The 27,531-nt window shown below is 45.8% G+C and overlaps 2 protein-coding genes across 2 annotated transcripts; both read left to right on the forward strand.

Moving 5' to 3' along the window:
- Window positions 1–704: 704 nt before the first annotated feature.
- On the forward strand, window positions 705–9,384 carry LOC311249200 (NEDD8 ultimate buster 1-like). The gene is made up of 15 exons (XM_084340065.1): window positions 705–828; window positions 1,859–1,978; window positions 2,061–2,228; window positions 2,496–2,560; window positions 2,653–2,717; window positions 3,298–3,465; window positions 4,146–4,234; window positions 4,447–4,553; window positions 5,259–5,445; window positions 5,864–5,971; window positions 6,489–6,641; window positions 6,749–6,895; window positions 7,190–7,267; window positions 8,301–8,505; window positions 8,704–9,384. The coding sequence occupies exons 2-15, from the start codon at window positions 1,859–1,861 to the stop codon at window positions 8,844–8,846; spliced, it is 1,803 nt and encodes a 600-aa protein (XP_084196191.1). The 5' UTR covers window positions 705–828; the 3' UTR covers window positions 8,847–9,384.
- A 624-nt stretch (window positions 9,385–10,008) lies between these two features.
- Window positions 10,009–27,280, forward strand: xylb (xylulokinase homolog (H. influenzae)). The gene is made up of 19 exons (XM_084340066.1): window positions 10,009–10,139; window positions 10,560–10,642; window positions 11,044–11,113; window positions 11,570–11,650; window positions 12,020–12,106; window positions 12,199–12,327; window positions 12,759–12,824; window positions 12,900–12,972; window positions 13,083–13,201; window positions 13,320–13,401; window positions 14,070–14,110; window positions 14,236–14,351; window positions 14,770–14,885; window positions 15,374–15,447; window positions 15,526–15,622; window positions 15,995–16,053; window positions 17,658–17,745; window positions 22,205–22,299; window positions 26,359–27,280. Exons 1-19 carry the CDS (start codon window positions 10,083–10,085, stop codon window positions 26,425–26,427), a joined length of 1,602 nt encoding a protein of 533 aa, XP_084196192.1. The 5' UTR covers window positions 10,009–10,082; the 3' UTR covers window positions 26,428–27,280.
- Window positions 27,281–27,531: the final 251 nt, after the last annotated feature.

The following is a 27,531-nucleotide window of genomic DNA, read 5'->3' on the forward strand; positions in this document are numbered from 1 at the left end:
AGAACAAAAGTGTCAAATATTAATATTAGTAACCATGAAAATGTGAAATAATCCCACATGTTTAAATATGATACAGCAACTGACCTGAAAATACATTGTGAAGAGAAGGATGATATATTAAAAAAATAATAAACCGACTTTAAAAATTGTGTTGCTTTATTTATAACTTTGAATTGTTCTGTAGAGATTGTAGACTATTCATACTTTATTCCTTTAATCAGATCCACATTAGCTTCCACAGATCAGTCACTAATCTTCCCGGGGTCGTTCGACACTACAAAAATGACTTAGTAATTTTATTTTGTTTTATTTATTTTATTAATTAAATACAATTTGATGTTGTTTTATATAATAATTTAATTCAATTATTTATTTATTTTATTGTATTTATTTTTATTTTATATTATTTTACATTATTTTATTGTATTTATTTTACATGATTGTATTGTATTTATTGTATTTACATTGTTTCGCACTGTGCCTGCATCGCCTCTTCTTAACTTCACAGTCACAGAAACGCTGCGTCACATTTGACCCTCTCGCAGCGCCGTCGTAGACCTAAGATCGTCTATTTCTGCGAAGACGCGTCTCATGGCTGTGACGCACCCGCCGAGCTGTTCGCTCGATTTTGTCTGACGTGGGTTCCGTTAACGGGATCTTGAAACGTGCTCAGAGTGAGACCTCTTGCGTGCGTCGTCACCTCTTTCCGAGAAACGATAAATGTACCAAAACAAGCGCACCGAGCTGCGGGACGAGCGGAGGTTAGCGTGGATTTAACGGAGACTTCTGACCGCGGAGCTGTTTGTCACCGTGTCCTCTGACAGCGAGGTGAGTGACGGAGAGGTGTAACAGCCTCTGACGGCAGAGCAACGAGTCAAGCCAGCGGAATAAGCTGCTTACGGTGTGAAAACAGTGTGGACTGTAGCGTTAGAGTGAGTGGTGACAGGAAGTGTTAGCTAGCTGTTAGCACTGCGAATAATACAGAAACTGCGTCACTCAGTCGGAACCAGCCTGCTCTCACTGAACACTGATGTGAGCTGACATCAGCGGTGATGTTCCGCATGAAGCTTCTGTGAGGCGAAGACACCACAAAGCTTCAGGAGAGTTCACAGCGACTAACACAGCGAACAGAGAGCAGGAGGGAAGTTTAATCAGTAGTACAGGAGGTTCTGCTCACAGATTAAACTGAGTCCAGAGGTTTGATTCAACTTCTCTGAAGTTTGAGGAAACAAAGAGATTTACTAAGTAATATTTAGACTGGAGTCCATATGTACGGTGGCCCTGAGGGTCAGAAATCACAGATATACATATAACATGAAATATAAAGTATTTCAGAAAACATGATGACACTGAGGAGCATGTTGCCTCTTCTGAAGTGTTAATACCTGTCCAGCTCCACAGACACGGGCTCCTACGTTTCCCATAATGCATCTGTAAGTGTTTCCCATCTTCTGCTCCTGCAGAGGCAGCAAAGACACGAACAGTCTGCTCAGCATCACTGAGCCTGAACACCACACAGACATGAGCTTTACAGAGATCACACGTTAAAATGATCATAAACCTAATGTCATAATGAGAGTAAAGATATAGATGAAGGGAAGTGATCGTAACTCCTCTCCTCCTCCTCTCCTCTCCTCCTCTCCCCTCCTCTCCTCTCCTCCTCCCTCCTCTCCTCCTCTCCTCTCCTCTCCTCCTCCTCTCCTCTCCTCTCCTCTCCTCCTCTCCTCCTCCTCTCCTCTCCTCTCCTCTCCTCCTCTCCTCCTCCTCCTCTCCTCTCCTCTCCTCTCCTCTCCTCTCCTCTCCTCCTCCCTCCTCCTCTCCTCTCCTCCTCTGGTTCTGTTGTTCTGGTTGTTCTCAGATGATGGAGGAGCAGAACACGGAGGCGAAGCTGAAGCACCAGCTGAAGCAGGAGAAGGTCCAGCTGTGGAACCCTCCGTACACCGACGACGACAACCAGCCGGGCCGGCAGCACATGCAGGTCGGCTCCCGCAGAGGCCGAGTGTCACATTTATCATTACGTTCACTCTGTTTCTGATCCGTTTGTCTGTCTGCACTGTCAGGAGCTGGCGGAGCGCTACGCCCCCCTGCTGGGCCTGTCGTTGTCGGAGGTAGGGGGCGCTCTGGAGTCGATCAGAGTGCAGGCGGTGAAGAGAGGGAAAGGAAACAAGACGTTCAGGGAGACGAACGTGGCCTCGCTGGAGCTGCTGCTGCCCAGAGACAGCAAGAAGGTGACGACACAAACTGTCCAGGGAGTGAACGACCGCCTCGAGCTGAAGACACGACCCAGATATTTATTTTACTGTCAGAGGAGGAAAGAGACCAGAACATAGTCACGGTTCACAAACATAAAGATGACTCTGGTCCATTATCTGTTTATTAAAATCTTCTGCTCGTGTTTCATTGTCACAGCAGATATTTAGAAAATGAAGCAGGAAGTGAAGTTCTTCATCCGACACTGATGGATGAAATAACGACGGATATTCGTTTGTTTTCAGGATCCAAAGACGAAGAACCACATGGAGACGAGGCTGGATGTGCTGGTTCAGGAGGTGGTGGACAGGTACACACACACACACACACACACACACACACACACACACACACACACACACACACAGCCGTCACTGACCATGTGTTGATGTTGTGCTGCAGGATTGCAGAGGAGTACGGCCTCAAACACATCAAACTGATCCTCAACGGGAAAACTCTGTGTGTAGGTGAGTTCAGACGTCTGCAGGTAAAACACAGGAAGTGCTTCAGATATCAAGTAAAGCTCGCAGGTGTCACCTAGAGATCCTGAGTCTCGCCTGCTTTTACTGCGACACGCACGTTGTTTTCAGCTAAAAACAACCTGAAACGATCTGCAGACGCTCTTTTAACGAGGTAACGGAAAATCACATCATCATATTAATTGATGGTTATCAAAGGCTGACTCAGCAGAGAGTGCAGCAGCAGCCAGTTATCAGTCAGCAACAGGTCAGCGACCACGGGTCAGTCTGCTGAAAGCTGGACGGACAGTGTGTTTTCACAGTGAAATGCTGTAGCGGCAGCTCGATGGTGCGGTGGAGGACACGTTCTCCACCTGCTTGTGTGGGTGTCCTCCACCCTCAAATCAAAACAGGTAGATTAGGTTAATTCTCCAGTCAGTGACGAAGGCGCCAGCTCAGATCTGGACTGAGCGCTGACCACTGCTGCCTCAGGACGGGTTTGATATGTGATCAAATAAAGATTCTTCTTCTTCTTAATGTGTGTGTGTGTGTGTGTGTGTGTGTGTGTGTGTGTGTGTGTGTGTTTCAGACCAGCGCCTGGACGAGCAGGGTGTGAAGAACCACAGTAAGATGATGGTGCTGAAGGTGAGCGACGCCGAGTGGAAACAACAGCTGAGCGAGGAGGAAGAGAAGAAGAAGAACCAGAATGAGAGCGTCCAGAGGACCCAGAAGGGCTTCCAGATCCTGTCAGAGAGAGGTACCGGTCCAGTTTAACCAGCTGGTCTAGAGTCCACGATGTGTTGAGGGTGTGTCCAACTCCCAACTGGGACGGACGGGACATAATTATATAAGTATAAGGACGTAATTATATTTTATAAACATTAATATCACATTCAGTCTGACGGAAACACATTTTGACATCATCATCTGGACGGATCCAGATGATGATGTCAAAATGTGTTTCCGTCCTGGATCTGGATCCGTCCAGATGACGATGTCAGGTCCACTTCAGTGACAAGAAACGAGGTCGTTAACTGAAACCAGCTGGTTGAACATGTGATGTCACCACAGTGACACTGATGTCAGCGGAGATGATAAAATGATAAAAACTCTGGTTAAGTTATCAGGATAGTCGTGAATCTCCTCAGTAATCGCTGGCTGAGCCACAGTGACAGGAAACGCACTGAGCGGCTGCAGATCACCGCGGCCCGTCAGCGTCTGTTCATCAGGCCGAGTCATTCAGTCAAACAGCGGGACTTCAGGTTTAAAGCTTTTTGTGATGATTTTCGTGGTAGTGGCATGAACTGCATTTATTTTGTCAGAATAATCATCCCATTACTGTGTGTGTGTGTGTGTGTGTGTGTGTGTGTGTGTGTGTGTGTGTGTGCGTGTGTGTGTGTGCGTGTGTGTGTGTGTGTGTGTGTGTGTGTGTGTCAGACGGCAGTGAGGACCCAGACACCACTCCTTTCCTGGAGATCGCCGACCAGAGAGGAAACCCGCTGACGATCCCTCACAAGGAGAAGAAGGTAGAGACCTGACGTCCTGTTTCAGTCACTTCTTCATGAATAAAGATCCAGAAGTCCAAACGTGAAGTCGCTGTGATGAAAACATCATGAGTGTGTGAGGCGATGACGAGGAACTGAAACCTTCCTCACATGAACACAGTCAACAGAAATTCTTCTTCTGTGGTTTTATTGTGTGTGTGTGTGTGTGTGTGTGTGTGTGTGTGTGTGGTCAGGCTCTGATCCTGGCCATGGGTTTCCATGAGAAAGGTCGCTCTCTGATGAAGAAGAAACAGTTCGACAACGCTCTGTGTCACCTGCTGCAGGCCGACCAACAGTTCAAGTACTGACATCACACTGTGACATCACACTGTGACATCACACTCTGACATCACACTGTGACATCACACTCTGACATCACACTGTGACATCACACTGTGACATCACACTCTGACAGTAAAAATGCCCACAGTTTAATTATAAAGCTCTTCATGTGTTAAAAACAGTTAGCGGTTGCTAACAAGTGTCTGAATGAGACTACAGAGGTTGTCGGGGACATTAAACGTCCTCACAGCGAACACGGAGACTCGTCTCCTCACTAGTCCGTCTTTACAGGCCCACTTTAGTTACACACTGTTCTCACTCTGACTTTACAACTCGTACATTGATCAGTTTATAGAAACCTGGATAGTAATTGTGCAGTAAGACGCTCAGTGGTGGAGGCGTTTGAGTCATGTGACCGTGATGTCGTCTGTTTGTAGCCTAGCATTAGCTTTTTACTGCTACACATTTAATTTACCTTCAAACATCACAGAGTGGAGTTCATCTGTGGAGATGATCTGCTGAACAGAACCTGAAGGATCAGAACCTTCACATTATTTTCTGCAATAATTCAAAATCCATTTCAATAATCTGACAGAGGAACCGGAGCGATGCTAACTTCAGGGTTGGCCTACAGAAGAACCTGCAGCAGTAGGACATGTTTGTCTGAGTTCAGACGAGCAGCGTAGTGTTAACCACAGTGTGATGGTGTGTTGATGGGTTGCAGTAAGTGCGGCTCGGCGCTGCTCGGCTCGGTGGATAACTACGCCGTCCTGCAGCTGGACATCGTGTGGTGTTACCGAGCCCTGGAGGCGCTGTCCTGTCTGGACGACGGCAAGAACCGGCTGCAGAGAGCCGAGGACTGTTTCCTTAAGTGTTACGGAGAGCAGCAGGAGAGGCTGCGCATGATCAAGGTGACACGCACACACACACACACACACACACACACACACACACACACACATTCAAAGATAATAACAGAAAAATGTCATTTTAAAAATTGAATTATTGTTGAGACATTTATTTATTTCTTCATTTTTTTCTTTTACTTCTTTTTTCCAACCAAATTAGTTTATTTTCTTTACTTTTACTTTTCTTTGTAATGTATTTTGAGTGTCGGCCTGATGTTTTCAGCCACAGTCACGATGTGAGTCGACATTAATTCAGTGAATAAAACTTTAAACTGACAGACTGTCGCCACAGTCTCAATGTTTGTGTTTTTAATAAAACCAAACTTCACACTGTAGATACTTTACTGACTGACAGTTTATTGTGTGTGTGTGTGTGTGTGTGTGTGTGTGTGTGTGCGTGCGTGCGTGTGTGTGTTGTCAGGGTAACACAGGCAGAGAGGAGGTGCTGTTTCTCCGGCTGTACCTCCTCCAGAGTCTCCTCTCCTACATCGAAGGAAACGACGCTCAGGCCCGACACCAACTGTCCAAAGTAACTGATTCTACTGCATCGTTTGTTTGTTTGTTTGTTTGTTTGTTTGTTTGTAATTAGAAAGGCCGTAACGTCTGATTCATAGTTAAGGAAACAGTTCAGTGTTTAGTTAAATCCTCTTCCTCCTCGTTGAGTCAAAGATTGATTCCAAACAAAGTAGCTTAGCTTAGCATAAAGACTGTAAACGGGTGTGAACAGGTAGCTTAGCTTAGCATAACGACTGTAAACGGGTGTAAACAGGTAGCTTAGCTTAGCATAACGACTGTAAACAGGTGTAAACAGGTAGCTTAGCTTAGCATAAAGACTGTAAACAGGTGTAAACAGGTAGCTTAGCTTAGCATAGCGACTGTAAACGGGTGTAAACAGGTAGCTTAGCTTAGCATAAAGACTGTAAACGGGTGTAAACAGGTAGCTTAGCTTAGCATAACGACTGTAAACAGGTGTAAACAGGTAGCTTAGCTTAGCATAACGGCTGTAAACAGGTGTAAACAGCTAGCCTGGCTGTGCTCTGTCTCAGGTGGAGTCTCTGTACAGCCGTCTGTGTCCGGACTCAGAGAAGATGACTCAGCTGATGTCGCTGGGTTTCAGCGAGAGAGAAGCTCGACTCGGCCTCAGAGCCTGTCAGGGAGACGTGCAGGAGGCCGCCATCCACATCAGCAACCAGAGACAGGTCACACACACACACACACACACACACACTCACACACACACACACACACACACACACACACACTCTGATGGTTAGCTTCAACAGACTGATGTGTTTGTGTGGATCAGGAGCGAGAGGAGCTGAAGCAGAGGGAGAGGAGGAAGAGGAGCAGGAGGATGGAGGTCATCTCCACCCTCACAGAGCTCGGATACTCCAGGAGAGACGCTGCCAGAGCTCTGCACCTCGCCGACGGAGACGTGGACAGAGCTTATGGAGTCAGTACCTGTCTGTCTGTCTGTCTGTCTGTCTGTCTGTCTGTCTCATCATCGCCTCACAGATTTTAATTTCACAAGTTGTTTTCAGCTGGAAGTATTTTTCTAACTAACTTTAAATGCAAAACGCAGCCAAATGTGTCCTGAAACACCAGCATGGTGTAGGTGCTCAGTGCCAGCGTGTCAGCACAAGCTGTAACTCGCAAGTGTCTGTGTGTGTGTGTGTGTGTGTGTGTGTGTGTGTGTGTGTGTGTGTGTGTGCGTGCGCGTGCGTGCGTGCGTGCGTGCGGTCTGCAGATCCTGCTGGACTCGAGTCAGGCTGCTCTGCTGACCAACAACAACACAGAAGGCGTCGGTCCAGAGAAGGTGGAGCAGGTATACAATCTACATGTTCATCTGTCTGTCACAATGTCATCGAAACATCACAACTACTGACCAATCAGGTCCCTGGAAACACTGAGTCATCACTCCTACAGGATCCTGACGGGGACAAAACAGCTGACAGTGAAGCTCAGGGGCTTGTAACAAACTGAAACATCAGACAGGAAGTTGTTCTCCCGTCTGCAGCACAAACATCAGTGACACGTTTTCTTTATGCAGAACGATAAACATCGTGAGAAGAGACAAATATGAAATAGACGATAAAGTTATTATGAAATTATCTGCGGTTTGTTCATCATACTCTGCACTAAACATGGATACATATTCACACACACATCTAAAGCCTGAGACTCTACAGGTGAAAACATGTTTTCAGTTTAAGATTTTGTTCTATTTTATTCAACATCTTGTCGCATTTGAGTCTAATGGAAAGAAAACATGCAGAAGACACATTCAGGGTTTGTTTCAGGTCAGTTTTCTGGCCTCGTTTGCATTTTTAAACATGATTAAAATTATTATCTGTAACTAAGTGATCAGCTGGAGAAGAAAACACACAATATACAAATAACTAACTTTATTTTGATGTCTTGTGTTCCAAACAATAGTAACACGTTCCCTTCAGAGCTGCAGCTGCTCAGCTGCCAGCACAGTCAGCACAGCAGCAACACACCAAACTCCATTCAAAAATCAAGCTATTTAAATTCAGGAAACAGGTCAGAACTCAGACAGGTTCTTTAAATAAATTGTTTGCCAGAGGATTTTACCACAGGACTCTGCTGATCGACAAACTCTGGTGAAGAGGAATGAGATTTTCTTTTACAGTGTTTGTGACGTCTGCAGAGATGAAACAGTGTAAAAAATCAATCAATAAACTGATCAGTGCCACCTCCTCCGTGTCACCTCCTCCGTGTCACCTCCTCTGTCACCTCCTCTGTGTCACCTCCTCTGTGCCACCTCCTCTGTGTCACCTCCTCTGTGCCACCTCCTCCGTGTCACCTCCTCTGTGTCACCTCCTCTGTGCCCTCAGCTGCTGTATCTGGGCTTTGAGAGGGAGGTGTCTGAGGCAGCGCTCAGACTGACGGGTGGAGACGTCCAATCAGCCACTCAGCTGCTGCTGGACAACCAGGGCGTCCTCTCCCCGGAGCTCCTGTCCGTGTCCCCGCCCTCCACCTCCTCCTCCTCCTCACCCTCACCCTCCTCTGAGGAGCCCAGCACCTCCTCCAACTCCACAGGTAGGGCCCAGCTGAGTAGGAACCAATGAGCCACAGACAGGAAGTCAGACGGCATTAAGACACGGACCAACGAGCTGTTGAGTCTGAACTTCAGATTATTCATCTAAAATTAACACGGGACTGTTGGAGCAGAGGATGATCGAACTTGGAGGAGCAGCTGATCATTACTAATGAATAATGTTGATGTTTTGTCCTCAGAGGACAACGAGCTGGTGAACGAGGTGTTGGAGGACATCTCCCGTCACGAGGAGGATTACCTCGACCTGACGCTGGAGGAGGAGAGCGAGCTCATCGCCACCATGAAGACCTACCTGAACCGAGGGCCCACACACACCGTGTGACACACACACACACACACACACACACACACACACACACACACACACACACAGTGCTTTACTTCTCCTCTGTTAGCCATTTCAAACAGCAATAAACCTGATTTCACAGACTGAACAGTGAAGTGCCAAAGCTGAGACAACACATGGACACATGGACACATGAAGACATGAAGACATGGACACATGGACACATGAAGACATAAGGACTCGTCCTCTCCATCAGACGTCACCAGGTCTCAGTTTCAGCCATCAGGACTCGTTTGGTTCATGTAAACCTGTTTTTTTGACGCTGCTGAGTTTTGTTGTTGAGACGAATGTTCAGTTCACATTTAAACTGGAAACAGAAGAAGAAGCAGCTGATTGTTATTTGTAGTTTCCTCATGAAATCATGTGTTCAGGAGTCAAAGCACAGGAAGTGTTGATGCTGAAGAGCCGCTGCTCTCGTGTTCGCCGACTGTTGGACTTGTTTAATGTCATGTTGATGTTGAGTTCACTGGTGATCGTCTCATGTGGACGGAGTCAATAAAGAAACTGAAGGTTTGGTTTGTCTTCGTTTGTCTGTTGGAGTGAAGCTGAGAGAAGTACTGTACTGTGTACTCCATTACTTTATCTGACAGCCTCAGTCACTGTTCACATAAACCAAACGTGTGAAGAGTTTATAAAACATGTTTGTATTAATTAACCTTCAGTGTTTGTCTTCTAATACGTCCTGAAGTTTGTGGATCTCACCGACACGACTCGTATCAGAGTCAAGAAAACTGAACAGAACAGTTTTCAATAAAGTCTGAACTGAAACGAGCAAAGCAAATAAAAACATAAAACATCTGCAGGAAAATACAACTTCATTCTTTATGATTCAGAAAATAAGACAACAAACAAGTTAAAGTTGATCAAACAGGAAACACATTTTAAATATTTAATCAGGATATTTAGACGATTTTGGCATTTTCTTGTAATATTACTTTTTTTTTACATTAAATTAAAACTTCTCAAATGACAAATAGTGAAATGATAATCTTGTAACATTGACTTTCAATATAAACAAATAACAAATAAAAACAAACACACAAATAAAACACAAAGTTAAAACACTTCCTCTGTTTCATGTAGTTAACATGAATGATGGTACTGTCTCTTTAAATATTTGACCCTCCCTCTGTGTGTGTGTGTGTGTGTCTGTGTGTGTGTGTCTCTCTCTCTCTCTCTCTGTGTGTGTGTGTGTGTGTGTGTGTGTGTGTGATGATGGCCGCCGCGCTCCCTCCTCTCTACCTGGGCTTTGACTTCAGCACGCAGCAGGTAAAACTCTTTATTTCATTCACCCGCACGTGTCACTCGGTGACGCGCTCCACGCACGTGGCTGCGTGCGGGCAGAGGAGCGGCGGGTCGTCGCGCAGACGCGGAAGCGTCGTGAATGTTGCGGGTCTGATGGACTCTGAGCTGAAACACTGAGCTCTGATGACACACTGTGTCCTGTCTGAAGGAGCGTGTACAAGTACACACTGCACACAGTAAAAGTACTCAGAGTACAGAGGAGCAGGATACTTTACATGTTCTGCTACTTCAGTACTTGTGTACTGTTACTGCTCATATGAACACGTCGAGATTACTTTTATTATTTACCTCAATAAAATAGTAAATAGAGCAGTATGTGCAGAATACTGCACTACTTTACTGCCGATACTAACACTTGTGTACTTGTACTGCTGATACTTGAAGCTGAAGGTTGTGGCGATCGATGGAGACCTGAAGGTGATTCACCAGGACAATGTGCAGTTTGACTCGGAGCTGCCCGAGTTCAGGTACCACACTGTGTACTACTATGTACTGCTACTGTGTACTGCTGCTACTACTGTGTACTACTGCTACTGTGTACTACTGCTACTACTACTGCTACTCCTACTAGTACTACTAGTACTACTACCTGTACTTGTACTTGATGAGCAGGTCAGACAAACGTTCGGTGAATCAAAATAAAATCAAACACTGAACTTTTAACTTTTATTAAACAGTTTGCTGTTTGAGTTTTATTTTGAAGTAATGTTTAGTGTTTACAGTTTTGATGTTTTATTTTGGTAGAACACTTTGTTGTTGATCAGCTGCAGTTTGTGTTTGTTTGTGATGGAGTCACAGAAAATGTTCATGTTGCTTCATGTTCATTAAATCCTGAATCATATTTTACTGTTGTGTGTTTTTGTGTCAGGACTCAGGGAGGAGTTCATCTTCATGCTGACAGACTCACAGTCACCTCTCCTGTACTGATGTGGGTGAAGGTAGGACACACACACACACACACACACACAGACACACACACAGACACACACACACAGACACACACACACACACACACAGACACACACACATACACAGACACACACACAGACACAGACACACACAGACACACACACACACACACAGACACACACACATACACAGACACACACACAGACACACACACACAGACACACACAGACATACACACACACACACACACACACACACAGACACACACAGACATACACACACACACACACACACACACACAGACATACACACACACACAGACACAGTCATGATGATTAAGGTGTTTTCAGTCTTCAGGTAAAGTTTTAACTCTGAGGGTCATCAGCTGATCTTTGACCTCTGACCTCTGACTAATCACATGATCTTGTGTTTGTGTTCTCGAGCTGCAGTCTGATTGGTCGTTGTGTCTCTGTGTCTGTCATCAGGCTCTGGACCTGCTGTTGGACAAGGTGAAGAGGGCGGGGCTCGACTTCTCCCGTGTCAGATCACTGTCAGGCAGCGGTCAGGTGAGAGCAGAGCCAGGTGTGGTAGCAGGATTGTGCTCCATTGTGTTACAGGTTTCACTAAAATGTATAGAAAAGTGAATGGAGTTTGGTGGAAAGATGTCTGTTACTAAAAATCTGCATATTCCTAAACCAACTGATCAAGACAGTGTCCACATACTTTTGGCCACATAGCATACTTTATATAATGCCTCCATCTTTTGTACAAACTGAATCATGTTTGTATTCTGAATTTTATAGTATAAAAATATGTCACCAGGTTTCACTCAAATGTAAAGAAAGTTGAATGGAGTTTGGTTGAAAGATCTAAAAATGCAAATGTTTTCTGTATTTCCTCACAATGTCTCACTTGAATGACTGTTTGTCCCTCAGCAACATGGCAGTGTGTACTGGAGAACCGGAGCGTCTGAGACCCTGAAACGCCTGGACCCGGACCAGAACCTGTACCAGCTGCTGCAGGTGAGTGTGTCCACGGTGACGGTACATGTGTGGTTACCTGTGATCTGCACCTGCTCATGTGTGTGTGTGTGTGTGGACTGATGTGTTAACAGGACAGCTTCTCGGTGTCGGACTGTCCCGTGTGGATGGACTCCAGCAGCAGACAGCAGTGTCAGGATCTTCAGACAGCAGCAGGAGGAGCTCAGAGACTGGCAGAGATCACCGGATCCAGAGCCTATGAGGTCATACTGTCCACCTGTCTGTCTGTCCACCTGTCTGTCCGTCTGTCTGTCTATTCACCTGTCTGTCTGTCCACCTGTCTGTCTATTCACCTGTCTGTCTGTCCACCTGTCTGTCCGTCTGTCATGCATCTCGTGGCTTTTGTGTTTTAAATATTTTTTCTTCATGGATTTTGGTGGAAAGATGCAAGTTTCTAAAAATCTGAATAGTCCTCAACCCAGACAGGTTTGTCCACATACTTTTGGCCATGTAGCAGTCTTGATATTACACCTTCATCTTTTGTACAAACTGAATCCTGTTTGTATATTTTATATTTTTATATTTTTCAGGTTAGTGTAAAAAACGTGTATCCAGGTTTCACTAAAATGTAAAGAAAAGTGAATGGAGTCTGGTGGACAGATTCCCTTTTCTAAAAGGCTGAGTGTGTCTGCAGCGTTTCACAGGAAACCAGATCTCCAAAGTGCGACAGACGCGGCCGCAGGACTACCAGGACACCGAGGTCAGCCTCCAGCTTCTACACGTGTTGTTATGACATCACTGCAGACTCCTGTCTCACACACTGATGTGTTTTCAGAGGATCTCATTGGTCAGCAGCTTCGCTGCCTCTCTCTTCCTCGGTGGTTACGCCGCCATCGACTACAGTGACGGTACAGAACCAGTTATCACGGACTTCTGTCTGTGAACTCATCCATTGTTCCTCCACCTGCTGACACGATGCGTTCACTGACTGCTGACACGATGCGTTCACTGACTGTAGGTTCAGGGATGAATCTGTTGGACATCAGGACCAGAAACTGGTCTGAGATCTGCCTGGAAGCCACAGCTCCTCATCTGGACCGACTGCTGGGAGCTCCTCTGCCCTCCACATCTGTACTGGTAAGACTGGGCCATACTGGTCTGCTCAGACTGTTGATTTATTTTGAAAATATTGACCGAGAAGTCGGCTGAGACAGGAGAGTGAGGAGAGTTTCAGTGCTGCTTCCTGTCGTCACAGGGTCCCGTCTCCTCCTACTTCATACGTCGATACGGCTTCTGTGAGAGCTGCAGAGTCGTGGCCTTCACCGGAGACAACCCAGGTGAGACATGTACAGCCAGATGAGACATATACAACCAGGTGAGACATGTACAGCCAGGTGAGACATATACAACCAGGTGAGACATGTACAGCCAGGTGAGACATGTACAGCCAGATGAGACATATACAACCAGGTGAGACATGTACAACCAGGTGAGACATGTACAGCCAGATGAGACATATACAACCAGGTGAGACATGTACAGCCAGGTGAGACATGTACAGCCAGATGAGACATATACAACCAGGTGAGACATGTACAACCAGGTGAGACATGTACAGCCAGATGAGACGTATACAGCCAGATGAGACGTATACAGCCAGGTGAGACATATACAGCCAGATGAGACATATACAGCCAGGTGAGACGTATACAACCAGGTGAGACATATACAGCCAGGTGAGACATATACAGCCAGGTGAGACATATACAACCAGGTAATATATATAAAAACAAATCAACACACTGACGTCTACAGCTGATTGTTCTATCGTCTCAACATTAGATGGTGCTGATGTGTTGTATCATCATGTTACCTGCTGTTCACTGAGGCATGGTGTGTGTGTGTGTGTGTGTGTGTGTGTGTGTGTGTGTGTGTGTGTGTGTGTGTGTGTGAACAGATTAAAGATGTTAATTATTATTAACTCTAATATATTTTGTCTCCTCAGCGTCTCTGGCAGGAATGAGGCTCCAGCAGGGAGACATCGCTGTAAGTTCACCTGAAGCCAGCCTGACAGGAAGTGTTCAAGTCAGCTGATCAGCTGATTAATGTGTGTGTGTGTGTGTGTGTGTGTGTGTGTGTGTGTGTGTGTGTGTGTGTGTGTGTGTGTGCAGGTCAGTCTTGGTACCAGTGACACTGTGTTTCTGTGGATCCAGCAGCCTCGCCCGGCGCTGGAGGGTCACGTCTTCTGTAACCCCGTCGACTGGGAGGCGTACATGGCTCTGCTGTGGTACACACACACACACACACACAGAAATACACACATACACACACACACACACACAAAAATACACACATACACACACACACACACACAGAAATGCACACACACACACAGAATTACACACATACACACACACACACACACAGAAATACACACACACACACACACACACACAGAAATACACACACACACACACACACAGAAATACACACACACACATACACACACACACACACACACACACTCCATTCAGACTCATTGTACTGTTGACTGAACTGTGTCTGTGTCTGTGTCTGTGTGTGTGTGTGTGTGTGTGTCTCTGTGTGTGTGTGTGTGTGTGTCTGTGTGTGTGTGTGTGTGTGTGTCTCTGTGTATTCGTGTGTGTGCGTGTGCGTGTGTGTGTGTGTGTGTGTGGTATCCTCAGCTTTAAGAACGGCTCTCTGACGAGGGAACGAATCAGGAACGAGTGTGCTGAAGGATCATGGGAGCATTTTTCTGCCGCCCTGAGAAACACGCCGCTCGGAAACAACGGACACATCGGTGACGCTTCTTCCTCCTTCCTGTCTCCTTTCCCTCTCTCAAAGTATATCCATCTTTTGTTTCCTGTCCTTCTTCCTCCTCTCTTCCTCGTTTACCTATGAATCTACTTCCTTCCTTCTACCTTCATTAGTTTCCTTCCACCAACCTGTCTTCCTCCTTTGTTCCCCTAAATCCTTCCTTAGTCCCTCTTTTCCTTCCATCCTTCCTCCCTTTCCTCTTTTCCTATTTCCCATAATTCCTCTCTTTTACCTACAAATGCTCTTCTTCCTCCCACCATCCTCCCTTCCCTTTACCTTCCTTAGATCCCTATTCACTTCCTCCTTTGTGCTTTCCTTTTTTTTACTTCCTGTTGTCCTTGTATCTTCACGAACTCCTTCCTCTTTCCTTCTTCCTTCATTAGTTTCCTTTTGTGCCACCCATCTTCTTCCTTCCTTCTTCCCCCTCCCTCCTCCTTCCTCCCTCTGATTGGTTGTTTTCTGTGTTTCCAGGCTTTTATTTTGACACCATGGAGATCACACCTGCTGCAGTCGGAGTTCACCGCTTTGACCCTGAAGACAGCGAGGTGGGTGAGAGACATTCACACACACAGTCAGAGAGAGAGAGAGAGAGTCACCTGGATCACCTGTCCTCTGTCCTGCAGGTGTCCTCTCTGAGTCCTGAGGTGGAGGTCCGGGCGCTGGTGGAGGGTCAGTTTGTGTCCCGCAGACTCCACGCTGAGAGGCTGGGCTACTCCATCAGTGAGTTCACACCTTCTCCTCCTCCTCTGACAGTTTATCTGTTGACTTTTATTTTGTAATTTCGATGGTTAAATTTGATCCTTCTGAGTTTAATTAGTGAGGAGCAGAGTGAATATATGAAACTACAACAAAGATCTTCTCTTCCTCGGATGTTTGTCCACTGAAGACTGAACCACGACGGCACTTTTTCCATCAAATCACTGCCGACTTCCCAAACGTTCAGGCTTCTGTTCGTCAATACTGACCATTCAGATCTGATCGGATCGTCTCTAGTTTAATCTTTAAAATGTGTCCTTCGCTCTGTGACTCTGAAGAGTTTCTGTCCTGAACTCGGCTGCCGTCAAACACTCGACTCATTCGGTCTGTTTTTAGTTCCAGGAACCAGAGTTTTGGCCACAGGAGGAGCTTCATCCAATAAAGAGATCCTGCAGGTCAGTCGTCCACCGTCACGTCCGATTATTAATCATCCAGGTGAGGTGTGGAGGGAGGGCGAGTCAGGTAACAGTACCACAGAGAGAGAGAGAGACGTCACATCACATCTGCTGCTGTTGTTTGAGTCGTCTGCCTCCTCAAGTGGTTCCCAGTTTGTTGTAGCTAACGTTGCTAATGTAAGCTAACACTGCAGACGCTAACGTTAAAGGTGCAGAATGTGAAGAAGTAACAGTTTTGACATTATTGCAGCCATATTCGCTGAAGTTAGCATGCTAACCAGCTAGCCCTGACCCGACCCAACCCATGCTCAGTCTGGACTGCTAGCTTCTGACGGTACCAAAGGTGTACAAGTCTTATTTTCTACATATTGCACCTTTAATGTTGCTAACGCTAGCGAGCTAACATTAGAGCAGTGCAGTATTCTGGGTGCAAACTGTAGAAATCAGCCAGCGTTACGCTTTTTTCCACAAACTGGCAACTACCAGCTGCTGACAAAACACAGACATCATGTGACTCCAACGGAGTGATTCTATTGGCTGACACAGAGATCAACAAAACAACATCACGTTGAACCCAACAAACATTTAAAAAACATTTTTTTCTGAGGGAGAACAGATGTTTCTGAGTCGTCCGTCAGCGACACAACAAAGTCTGTTTTCAGTCGTTCTGATTTAAAACTGTGATTTGAGACGTTGGTTCATTTGTACGTTAGCTGCAGTCTAAACTGTGACTCTCACACTCACATGGAGATAATTCATATTTAAACTTCAAGAGCTTCAACCTTTAATTCTCCACAGTGAGTGTTGGATTAAATATCATAGATTTTAAACTCTGATGCAGCTTTTTCTTGTGTTTTCATTTCTTAAAACACGTTAATTGTCCTTTAATTTTACATTTTACATGTAATTACTTTAATTGTATATTAAATGCTTTTATTTAACCGTATGTTATTTACATTGTTTTAATCTGAACGTAAACAGTCTGTGAGGTTTTTACCAGTGGATTTTGGGATTGTCGGCCTCCTCGTTGTTTTTTGTTCTTTATTTGATTTTGATTGATTGAAGGTTGATTGATACAAGATACTGATCCCATAAACTCAAAATTCCCTTCAATCAAAAACTAAAATGACTTTTGTCATCTTTAAAGTTTGAGTGAATAACATGAATAACATCCAGCTGCAGATTTGATCTTTATTCTGATATACAGACTTTCAGGAGGTTTTCAGAGACCGTCTTCACTTGAAGCCACTAACTGCAGATCTGTGATGTGTATTGTATGTATACATGTGTATTGTATGTATACATGTGTATTGTATGTATATTGTATGTATATATGTATAATGAGCATCAGATAGAAGTCGCCTGCTGAATGTGCGGCTGCAGACGGAGAATAAAACCTGAAGAGAAGCAGAAACATCTTCCTGCTCTGAGGGATCGCAGCAGTCGTGTGTGGGCTCTTCATTTAATCGATTCATTCAGTTCAGACACAAACGAGTCTGCTGATGTTCTCTTTTAATTTTTGGACGTTCCCTCGTCGCTCTGATGTGTTTGCTTAATTAATGGATGAAGCAGCCGGCTGAGCATCGTCCTCTTCTCTCTCTCAGGTCTTATCTGATGTGTTCAACGCTCCGGTTTACACCATCGACCTGTCCAACTCCACCTGTCTGGGGTCAGCCTACAGAGCTGTGCACGGTAACTCACACACACACACACACACACACACACACACTCACACACTCACACACACACACACACACACACACTCACACACACACACACACACACAGAGCATTTAGTCTTCAGAAAAAGACTGTTGCAGCCTGGCTACAGTGAGCAGCCTGGCTACAGTTAGCAGCCTGGCTACAGTTAGCTGGCTGGCTACAGTTAGCAGCCTGGCTACAGTTAGCAGCCTGGCTATAGTTAGCTGGCTGTCTACAGCTAGCAGCCTGGCTACAGTTAGCATCCTGGCTACAGTTAGCAGCCTGGCTACAGTTAGCTGGCTGGCTACAGTTAGCAGCCTGGCTACAGTTAGCTGGCTGTCTACAGCTAGCAGCCTGGCTACAGTTAGCAGCCTGGCTACAGTTAGCTGGCTGGCTACAGTTAGCAGCCTGGCTACAGTTAGCTGGCTGGCTACAGTTAGCAGCCTGGCTACAGTTAGCTGGCTGTCTACAGCTAGCAGCCTGGCTACAGCTAGCAGCCTGGCTACAGTTAGTAGCCTGGCTACAGTTAGCAGCCTGGCTACAGTTAGCAGCCTGGTTTGATCTATAAACCCTGATCTCAGGTCTGTGAACAGCTGGTTGTATTAATCAGTCTGCAGGTTCTGAAGCGTCTCTGGTCTCGGTGCTGAGAGGAGACTCAGATCAACAGAGGGACAGACTTTGTCACAACACCGGAGCGTCTCCATCAGTGGACGTCCGTCTGTTCACTCTTGTTTCACCTCAGTTTCTATCGCTCTCCTCTTCACTTTCTTCACCTCCATCAGCAGCTTCAGAGTTTCACCAGCTGTTACCTGTGGAGAGTGACCGAAGAGAGCGATGACTCATCACTGACTCTGGTTAAATCCAGCCTGGTGTCAGACTGAGTGTCACCGTGACAGTGAGGTTTATAGGGAGCCGGTCTGTACGTAGAGCAAGTGAAGAAGTCGTCTGCTGTCAGTTTAACGAACACGTTCAGTTCATGTGTCTAAACTTTCTTCTTCGCTGAGTGTTTTCTTTGTCCAGTGGAGTAAATGTGTCTCCTGATTAAAGTCACGTGACTGAAAACATTTAAGTTTCCTCTGCAGTCGTTCAGATTTCAGGTCAAAAACAAATAGAGGGCTGCAGCTGAGCACTGATCTGTGTGTTCTCAGCATATTGAAATGGTGCAGTAAGTGAGGTGTGTGTTTGAGCAGCAGGACGCTCGTATCGCTTCATACTCGAAGCCTTTGACTTCAGTTGGCTGTGCGAGATAAACGGGCCGCCGTCCGTCTCCACTCTGGGAATTTATTCATCGGTCTCTCTGCTGAGGGCTTTAATGTGGGCGAGGGGAGCGAACATGTCTTCATAAAACCAGATGAAAAAGATTCCCCAGCCACTCGACATGAAAGAGAGCGGCGAGATAGTGAACGTCCTCGTGTGACGGCGTCAGATATGAATGCAGGAGAGACGAGGCTGCAGCGTCTCCTCCCGATCACGGCCCTGTGTCAATATCTGAAGTCAGTTGCGTGGGCTTGAAAAGACATAATGCAATCCTCCTGATGGTAATAACCAATGCTGATTCATTCAGGGTTGGCGGCGGCCCCGGGGGGTGGTGGTGGAGCTGGTGGGGGTAATGTGGTCCTCATGCAATTACTCTGCAATAGAGCTGCATGCACAGAAATCCTCCTCATGCATTCATCTTGCATTAGTGCTGCAATCTTTTCTCAGTGTTACAGAAACCTCATGCAGCCTGTGAGAGAGAAGCTGTTTCAGTCTCATCTCGTCTTCACGTTACCTGACAGGTGATCCTGGATAACGAGCTGCTTCAGTGAACTGTCAGTTTACTCTTTTATTTTGTAAATGTTCCTCTTTATCCGGGAAGTTTCACTGACAACCTGCTTCAGGGCCGGATCAGATACAACAAGAGGCGCTCTGCAGTCTAAAAACAATAGCAGTGTGTTTTCTATTGTTGATTTATTATTTTACCACCCAGTCACCTGTCCCTAGCATAACCGTGAGACACAGAGTACTGTACTTCGTCTGGATGATGGAAAATTATATTTCAGGATGAGTCGAGGACAGTTTGACATTGATGTCAGGTGTCAGGGCGCAAAACACTTCCTGCCTCTAGGAAACAACTGGAAAACGACGCCTCTTGCAGGGACACCTCCCTGGAGACGGTTCTCCGTAAAGACGTGGTGGAGACAGGTCTCCGTAAAGACGTGGTGGAGACAGGTCTCCGTAGAGACGTGGTGGAGACGGTTCTCCGTAAAGACGTGGTGGAGACAGGTCTCCGTAAAGACGTGGTGGAGACAGGCCTCCGTAAAGACGTGGTGGAGACAGGTCTCCGTAGAGACGTGGTGGAGACAGGCCTCCGTAAAGTTGTTTGTCCATTTCATTTTCCTGCTACCAGACGTTAGCCGGGAGCAGCCTTACATCCGAGCTGGATTAGCACGGCTCTTGTTCCAGACGTCTGGTTGGATGTCAGAAAGATGTTGTGGGCAGTGATCGTCTCAAAGTCTGCTGCTCTTTTCCGAAGCATCCTTTTCATCTCCAGTGCTGATGAATGCATGTCTGTCATAGGTTATATGTGTTTCAGCAATAAAGCTGAAAAAATAGCAGTTAAAAAAAACAAAAATGTACCAAAATGTTTGAGGAGCGACCGGCCACTGCATCTGCATAGATCATCCAACAGTTTCTGACAACCCGTCGACCTGACTGAACAACAAGTAGACAAACCAGTTTGTTTTAACAATTATCCAGCCTTAAGTGTAAACCCAGAGGCGGCCGGTTCAGCCTCTAATCTAACATTGTGACTCAGACCACAGTGGAAAAGTCTGATAACAGTGGTGCGGTCCTTTAAAGCAGCGTGGATCGTCTCCGGCTCCACTGTGAACAGAAGCTTCCTGCATGTCCTCTGATTTCCCTCTTTGATAAACACATGATGAAAAACGTGAAGAGTCGGGCTGGAAATCTGCGTCCTTTGATACTGAAAAGTTCAAAGAGTCACACCAGCAGGAGGCCACAGAGAGGGAGGAGAGACAAACTACTGTGAGAGAGACAGGACAGGAAGACATCTTCATCACAGGAAGACACTCTGAGATCCACCAACACCTTGGAGCCTGAATTGTGTATAAAGTAACCTGGTGGAGACATGTCTCTGTAAAGACGTGGTGGAGACGGGTCTCTGTATAGACGTGGTGGAGACATGTCTCTGTAAAGACGTGGTGGAGACGGGTCTCTGTATAGACGTGGTGGAGACATGTCTCTGTAAAGACATGGTGGAGACATGTTTCTGTAAAGACGTGGTGGAGACAGGTCTCTGTATAGACGTGGTGGACACAGGTCTCCGTAAAGATACCCTAGCCGAAAAATGTTATAGCCTGTAATATTATTTTAAGGTCATACTGTATTGTTTTAGGTGAAAATTGTGACATTTTACAAACACACTAAACAGTAACCAGTATAGGCGACTTCTTTGTCCCCAGACTCCCTTAACAAATGTGTCAGTTTAGTGAGTTGTTGAGTTGGACACACTTTATAAACTGTGTGAAACTCTGTCTCTGACTGATTCTGACTGATTTGTTCCTTCTTGTAAATTCAGCAAATGTTCTGCATGAACTTCTTTCTGTCTTTGAGGAGAAACATGGAGTCTGTTTGTCTCAGCGATGGACGGGTTTGTTTCATACTGAGCAGGAAGTGACATCACAGGAGTCACTCAGGTGCAGGTTAATGTAGCTGTGAAGTTGCCGTCAGGACAAAGTGAAGCTGCAGACGTTTACTCTTTGAGAACAGGAACATCAGAAGTGTGAACGTGAGTCACACCAGGTTATAAATGTGTGTGTGTCCTCTGTTGTGTGAGAAGGTCAAGCTGAAAATGGTTTGACTCGGCAGGTCACCTCGCCCCTTGGCAGCAAATTACACCCAGGGCATCATGGGGGAAACAAGACGTTGTGTGTCAGTCCCATGATCCCTTGCATGGCGGAGGTCATGACGTCCTCAGGGAGTCTGGACTCCTGACCTGACCTCTGTGTGTGTTTCGCTGAGCGTGAGCTCTCTCAGCACTGTCCTGACCTTCAGTGTACAGTGTGTGTGTGTGTGTGTGTGTGTGTGTGTGTGTGTGTGTGTGAGAGAGTGTGTGTGTGTGTGTGTGTGTGTGTGTGTGAGAGTGTGTGTGTGTGTGTGTGTGTTTGAGAGAGATTAAAACTGCAACACGAACATCTCAGGCGATGCTGCTGTTTGCTTAACGACCTCTGGACTGTTTTAATTACTGACCTCTGATTGGTTAACGACCTCTCAGACTAGTTAGAGAGCGTTAACAACTCGGGAGCTGAGCTTCTGATTGGTTCATCCTGTTGCAGTAATCATGTCTACTGATCCTAGTACAGACGTTAGAGCCGTCTAACCCGGAGCAGATGTGTCCCAGGCGTAGTGTCTCTGGGCTGAACCGAGCTCTCTGATTGGTTTGTTTTCAGGCCTGGTGGCAGAATCTGGAGTTTCCTTCTCCGATGTTGTGAAGAACGCACCAGAACCACAGCTGGTCGCCACGCCGCATCCTGCAGCACAGGAGGTACACACACACACACACACACACACGCACGTACACGTGCACACTCAGTAGCTGCAGGGTTTATTATGGAGAACTACAGTACAAGATGGAGGGAGAGGTTCAGGATGTGAAGGTTGACAAGCAGCTAGATGACGTGAAGCTCAGCCTCGACGTAAACAACAGAAGCCTCCACGATAATTCATGTAATCTTAAAAATAAGTCAACAACAAACTGATGTGTCAGGTTAGCAAGTTAGCTAACTCATGTTGACTTATCGTGAGCTAACGGCAGCTGCTCTCCTGCAGCGTCAGATAGATTTACAGAACATTACTGTGGACGTCGTCGTGCAGACAAGTTGAGACACTTCAATCCAAAAAGATTAAAAACCAAACTCTTGACTCCAGGTGTTTATTCCTCCAGAGCTCTCCGGCTCCAGCTGCTGTCTGCAGGTTAACGCTCGTTAATCCAACACACCTACGTCTGTCCCTCCCCTCCCGTCTGTCAGTCCAATAAAGAAGACAGATTATGTGTCGAGTGACGTCATCTGAGGACATTTATCTCCTCTTCAGACACATTAAACAGCCCTGAGACAGTGTGTATGTGTGTGTACACACACACACACACACACACACACACAGGAATAAGTACACAAACATGTGTATGTGCATGAATAGAAACACATTTAAACACACATGGCTGCAGATACAAAACACACACACTTTTAAATGCACGTGTACATTTACACTCACTCACACACACACACACACACACACACACACACACTCACTCTGTCCTACTTTCATGCCTCACTGCCTCTTCATTAAACAGCTTGTTACCATATGGAACAGAAGTGAAGAAAATTGCATGACAGGCCTGTCTCACACACACACACACACACACACACACACACACACACACACACACACACACACACACCGTTGAACAGGTCACACAGGGACAGACACACACAGTGTAGCTCAGGTCACATAATGTACCTGAGGTTCATCCATCACCAGCCTCCTGAACAGGTGCAGTGACCAGAACAAACTGAAGTTGTTTTGTGACGTCAGGTGAGAGGAGGAGTTTATCTCCACCTGTTCAGTTTAATGAGCTGAAGATGTTTGACAGCTCACCTGTCTGCTGCTCTTCACCTCCTGAACTCCACCGTCTGCATCTAAACGTGATTCATCTGGAAACTCAAACAACCACACAATCACACAACAGAGAAACGACTGCAGCTGCCACATTATGAGCCTTTACTACACGACCATGTGACCGATGAGGACTTTTATTTTGAAGTGGTGTTCACAGGATGTAGAAAATCAAAGGTGGTAGTTTAGGAAGTTTAACGTACGTGAAGCAGCTCCGCTCGCTTTACTTCCTCTTAAGGAAGAAAATATGGAATGACACTCTGTAGAGCGCAAACCTCCGCCAAGGCCTCAGTCAACCCTCGTATCACTGCGTCACCATAATTTAACTCGTGCTCACGTCAGCTTGAACCAACCAATCACAGCCGATAACATCAAGCCATCCACAATCAATCTTTAAACTGGTGAGCAGCTAAACCTGGCAGGAAAGACCACCTGGGTGCTGCGTCTCCCGTCTCTGAGGGTGTCGAGCGATGTGTTTGTTGAACCGTCTACGTACTCACTCACATTCAGAGCTAACGCTAACAGCACGTCCGTCCCTACGTCACCGTCTCACAGGAAACACTAACAGCTGAAGCAGACGACCAGACTGTGCTAATGACAGAAACTCTGCAGCAGGTTCACATTCTGACTGCTTCAGTTCTGATGACACACATCAAGGTCCTGCTTTCTTCTTCTCCTCACCTAATTAATGTCTCTACACACACACACAGCTCATCAAAGCAGTGACCTCATCACACACACACACACACACACACACACTCCTGTGTTATTGTCATGTAGTTGTATGTTTACTGAAGTGATGTTCTCTCATGTTCGTCTTCCATAATTAAACAGCACCGATCATCAATAGATAATGAGCTCTGCTAAAACACCTAGTCCACACACACACACACACACACACACACACACACACACACACACACACAGTACAGCAGGATATTAAATATGAAGCAGCAGCATAATGTGACAGAGCAGCTGGATGTTCAGCGGTGCGACAACAGGAAGTTATTTTCTCATCTGATGGTTTGTGTCCGAAGGAGAATCGTTAGTTAAACAGTTTTTGTTTGGAAACGTCCTTTTTTCTGTCCCTGGCCTTCACAGAAACACGATCCCTGAAAACATTAATAACACACTGATATATTGAACAGCTGATTAACAGCTTGGATCATCAGTTTGTCAGTATTTGTTTGTTAATCGGTTATTGAACCTTCGAGTCGCGTCTCAAAGGAAAGTGCCACATTTTGAGTTCAAACCAGCTTTTTCTACCACTTAAAATGTAATAATGTGAAAATATCTATTTAATATTTGATAGAAATGACAAAAAACATAAAATCCAAATAAATATGTGACAGAAGTCTCTTATTTTGAAATAAAAATCACACTGATGACATCACTGTACTTCCTTTGACCTACATCCTGAAGATCTGCTGGTGTGATGAGTGTGATGAGACGATTCAGTGAGTTTTACATGACTGACAACAAGGTTGATGGTTTGATTCCCTGTGGCAGCCATTTTGTAAAATGCATTTTAAGTTAGGGCCCGAGCACTAACAGTGCGAAGCCCTGTTGTATTTGCTCGGATTGTTTATTATTATTATTCATCCGCGCATTAGGCGGCTTTTTGGAGCCCTGAACAACAATTTCCTGCACGTTGTGGTCAAACAGACGGTCTTGCATATCTTGATGAAATACAGTCCCATTAACACTTAACATTTTTAAATTGTGTTCCATGGCCCGATGACGGTTTGTGAAGAATTTGGTGCAAATCGGCCAATAGGGGGCGCTTTTATTGCTAAATGACGAAAGAACAGCTTGACTGCCTTCACGTTTCATTCCTCAACGGAAGTTGTTGCATGAACAAGCCCCGACGCACGTGGACTGCGAGGGCCCGTTCATCATCATCCTTTAATTTTTATTAATTTTTATTATTTTTTATTAATTTGTTTATGTAAATATTAGCATTTTAGCTCAATAGCTTCCAGGTCATGTGATCAATTGACTCAAAATCAGTGTGGGATCATGAAACTACACTGGCTGCATGAGATACGCCTCTTGTTTTTACATTTTACATCTGTTCATATTTTTTCATTATTAGGGCCCGAGCACGAATGCCCTCATTATACCTGGTGGGCGTGGCAGTGCGGTGACCCCTTATGGCTGTTCCCATTCTGTAGGAACCCATTTCTGTGCTCGTACATTGTTGAACTTGGCCTACAGATTTCACGCCACAGACTTCCCAGTCACTAATCATCCTCGTGCCTTGATGATGAAAACTCTTAAAAGGCTTTTGCCTTCGTTATTCCTGGTGGGCGTGGCAGTGCGGTCAATGTCGATGACCCCTTATGGCTGTTCCCATTGTGTACATACAGACAAACACCTCCGGACACCAAATGTTGCACACGCATCATGAGTCACGCCCACTGAGACCTGAACTGGGTCTGGGCCTTTCAACTACAAAAATGGCTCCACAGCGCCCCCTGGAATATTTCAACCTTGAAGCCCCGCCTCCTACATGCACGTACATGAACGCAGTTTGGTATACGTATCTATCATGACCAAACCAGCAAAATACCCCAGGCACCGAAACCCTCAATCCAACAGGAAGTCGGCCATTTTGGTTCACAGCGGACATTTTGTCAATCTTGAAGCCCCGCCTCCTTCATTCACACACACTAACGAACTTCAGTACACATAAGTATCAGGACCAGATGCACAAAAAACCCTCTTGGACCCAGACCCTCAGTCCAACAGGAAGTCTGAAATTTTGGTTCAAAGTTGAGATTTCACCGCCATTTTCACTCCCTCTGACGGCGCCACAGCCCGACGTATGTGGGGGGGCGAGGGCCCGTTCATCACTGAATAAAGACAACCGACAGCAGAGTGCTAATATCTGTGTGTGTGTGTGTGTGTGTGTGTGTGTGTTTTCCAGGTGTATGGCCAGATGTTGAAGCGCTACGCCCGATTGGAGGAGAGAGTCCTGCAGGAGACACGCCCCTGAGCTGCAGCCACCAATAACTGGACGTTAAATGAGTTTAATTAGTTTTACTCAAAAAATCTTTACCTGAATTTATTAGTAATCAGTTCACTCGTCAATTAACTGATTAATGCAACACGTCGTCATAACTGACTGAATAGATTGATTGTTAATGACTGCTACCACAGCGACACATCACGTGACGACATATTGAGAGAACCAGCGTCAGGCGGCAGGTGATCAACGCTGTGGTCGAGTCTGATTTAAAACACGACACCTCAGATACGATACATAAGTTAGTGTGTGCTAACAGCAGCAGCCTCTTTACCTGAACTGTGTTAATGATTGATTATTTACTGCTAGTTCATAAAATAACAACTGATTAAAGATACAATCCGTCAGATTTCTGCATTAAAACGTCTAAAAGCAACTGGACCTTTGTTCTGCATGTTGTTGAGTTGTGTTCTCACATCATCACAAACGTTTCCACCAAAGTTAAAGCAGAGAAATCCTCCAGTGTCCTCGAGGTGACGCCGAGTTTCATCTGGTCGTCTGTGGCTGTAACTTCAGGAGAGAGTCAGAGAGAGAGGAAGGAAGTCTGAGAACGAGACCGAACACAACCAGAAGGAAACTTTAACACATCAGAGAGTTGAGCTGAAGCTCTGAGTGAAGTCAGCACTCAGCAGAGACTCTGGGAGAGAGGAGAGGTTTGATTCACGGGTCACTGCTGACCCGGTTTGTTCAGCATTAAGTGAACAGGTTGTTCGTGTGACCACAGCCGTGGGTGAATAAAGTTGTGTTAGCTCGTGTGCACAAACAGATGAAGTTCTCTGTGATTAATGTTTCTGTATCATTTTGAATAAATGAATTGATGTCATTAATTAAACATTGGTCATTTTCCTTCTTCTCAGTTAAAGAACAGGTTCTGACTCGGATCAGAGAGACGAGCAGGATTAAACAGAACCGCATCTTAACAAACAGGAAGTCTGAATCAAACTAACTTCAGTTTCCTGACGCAGAAGCTTTAATGTGCGAGTCACTTTGTTTCCAGGCTCACAGACGAGACGCTCGAGCTCCTGATGGGTTTCTGTTTATCGTGTTGCTGTCCTCACATGGACACCTGGAGTC

Source organism: Pagrus pagrus (assembly GCF_965226575.1).
Source record: "Pagrus pagrus genome assembly, chromosome: 20".
Classification (NCBI taxonomy): Eukaryota; Metazoa; Chordata; class Actinopteri; order Spariformes; family Sparidae; genus Pagrus; species Pagrus pagrus.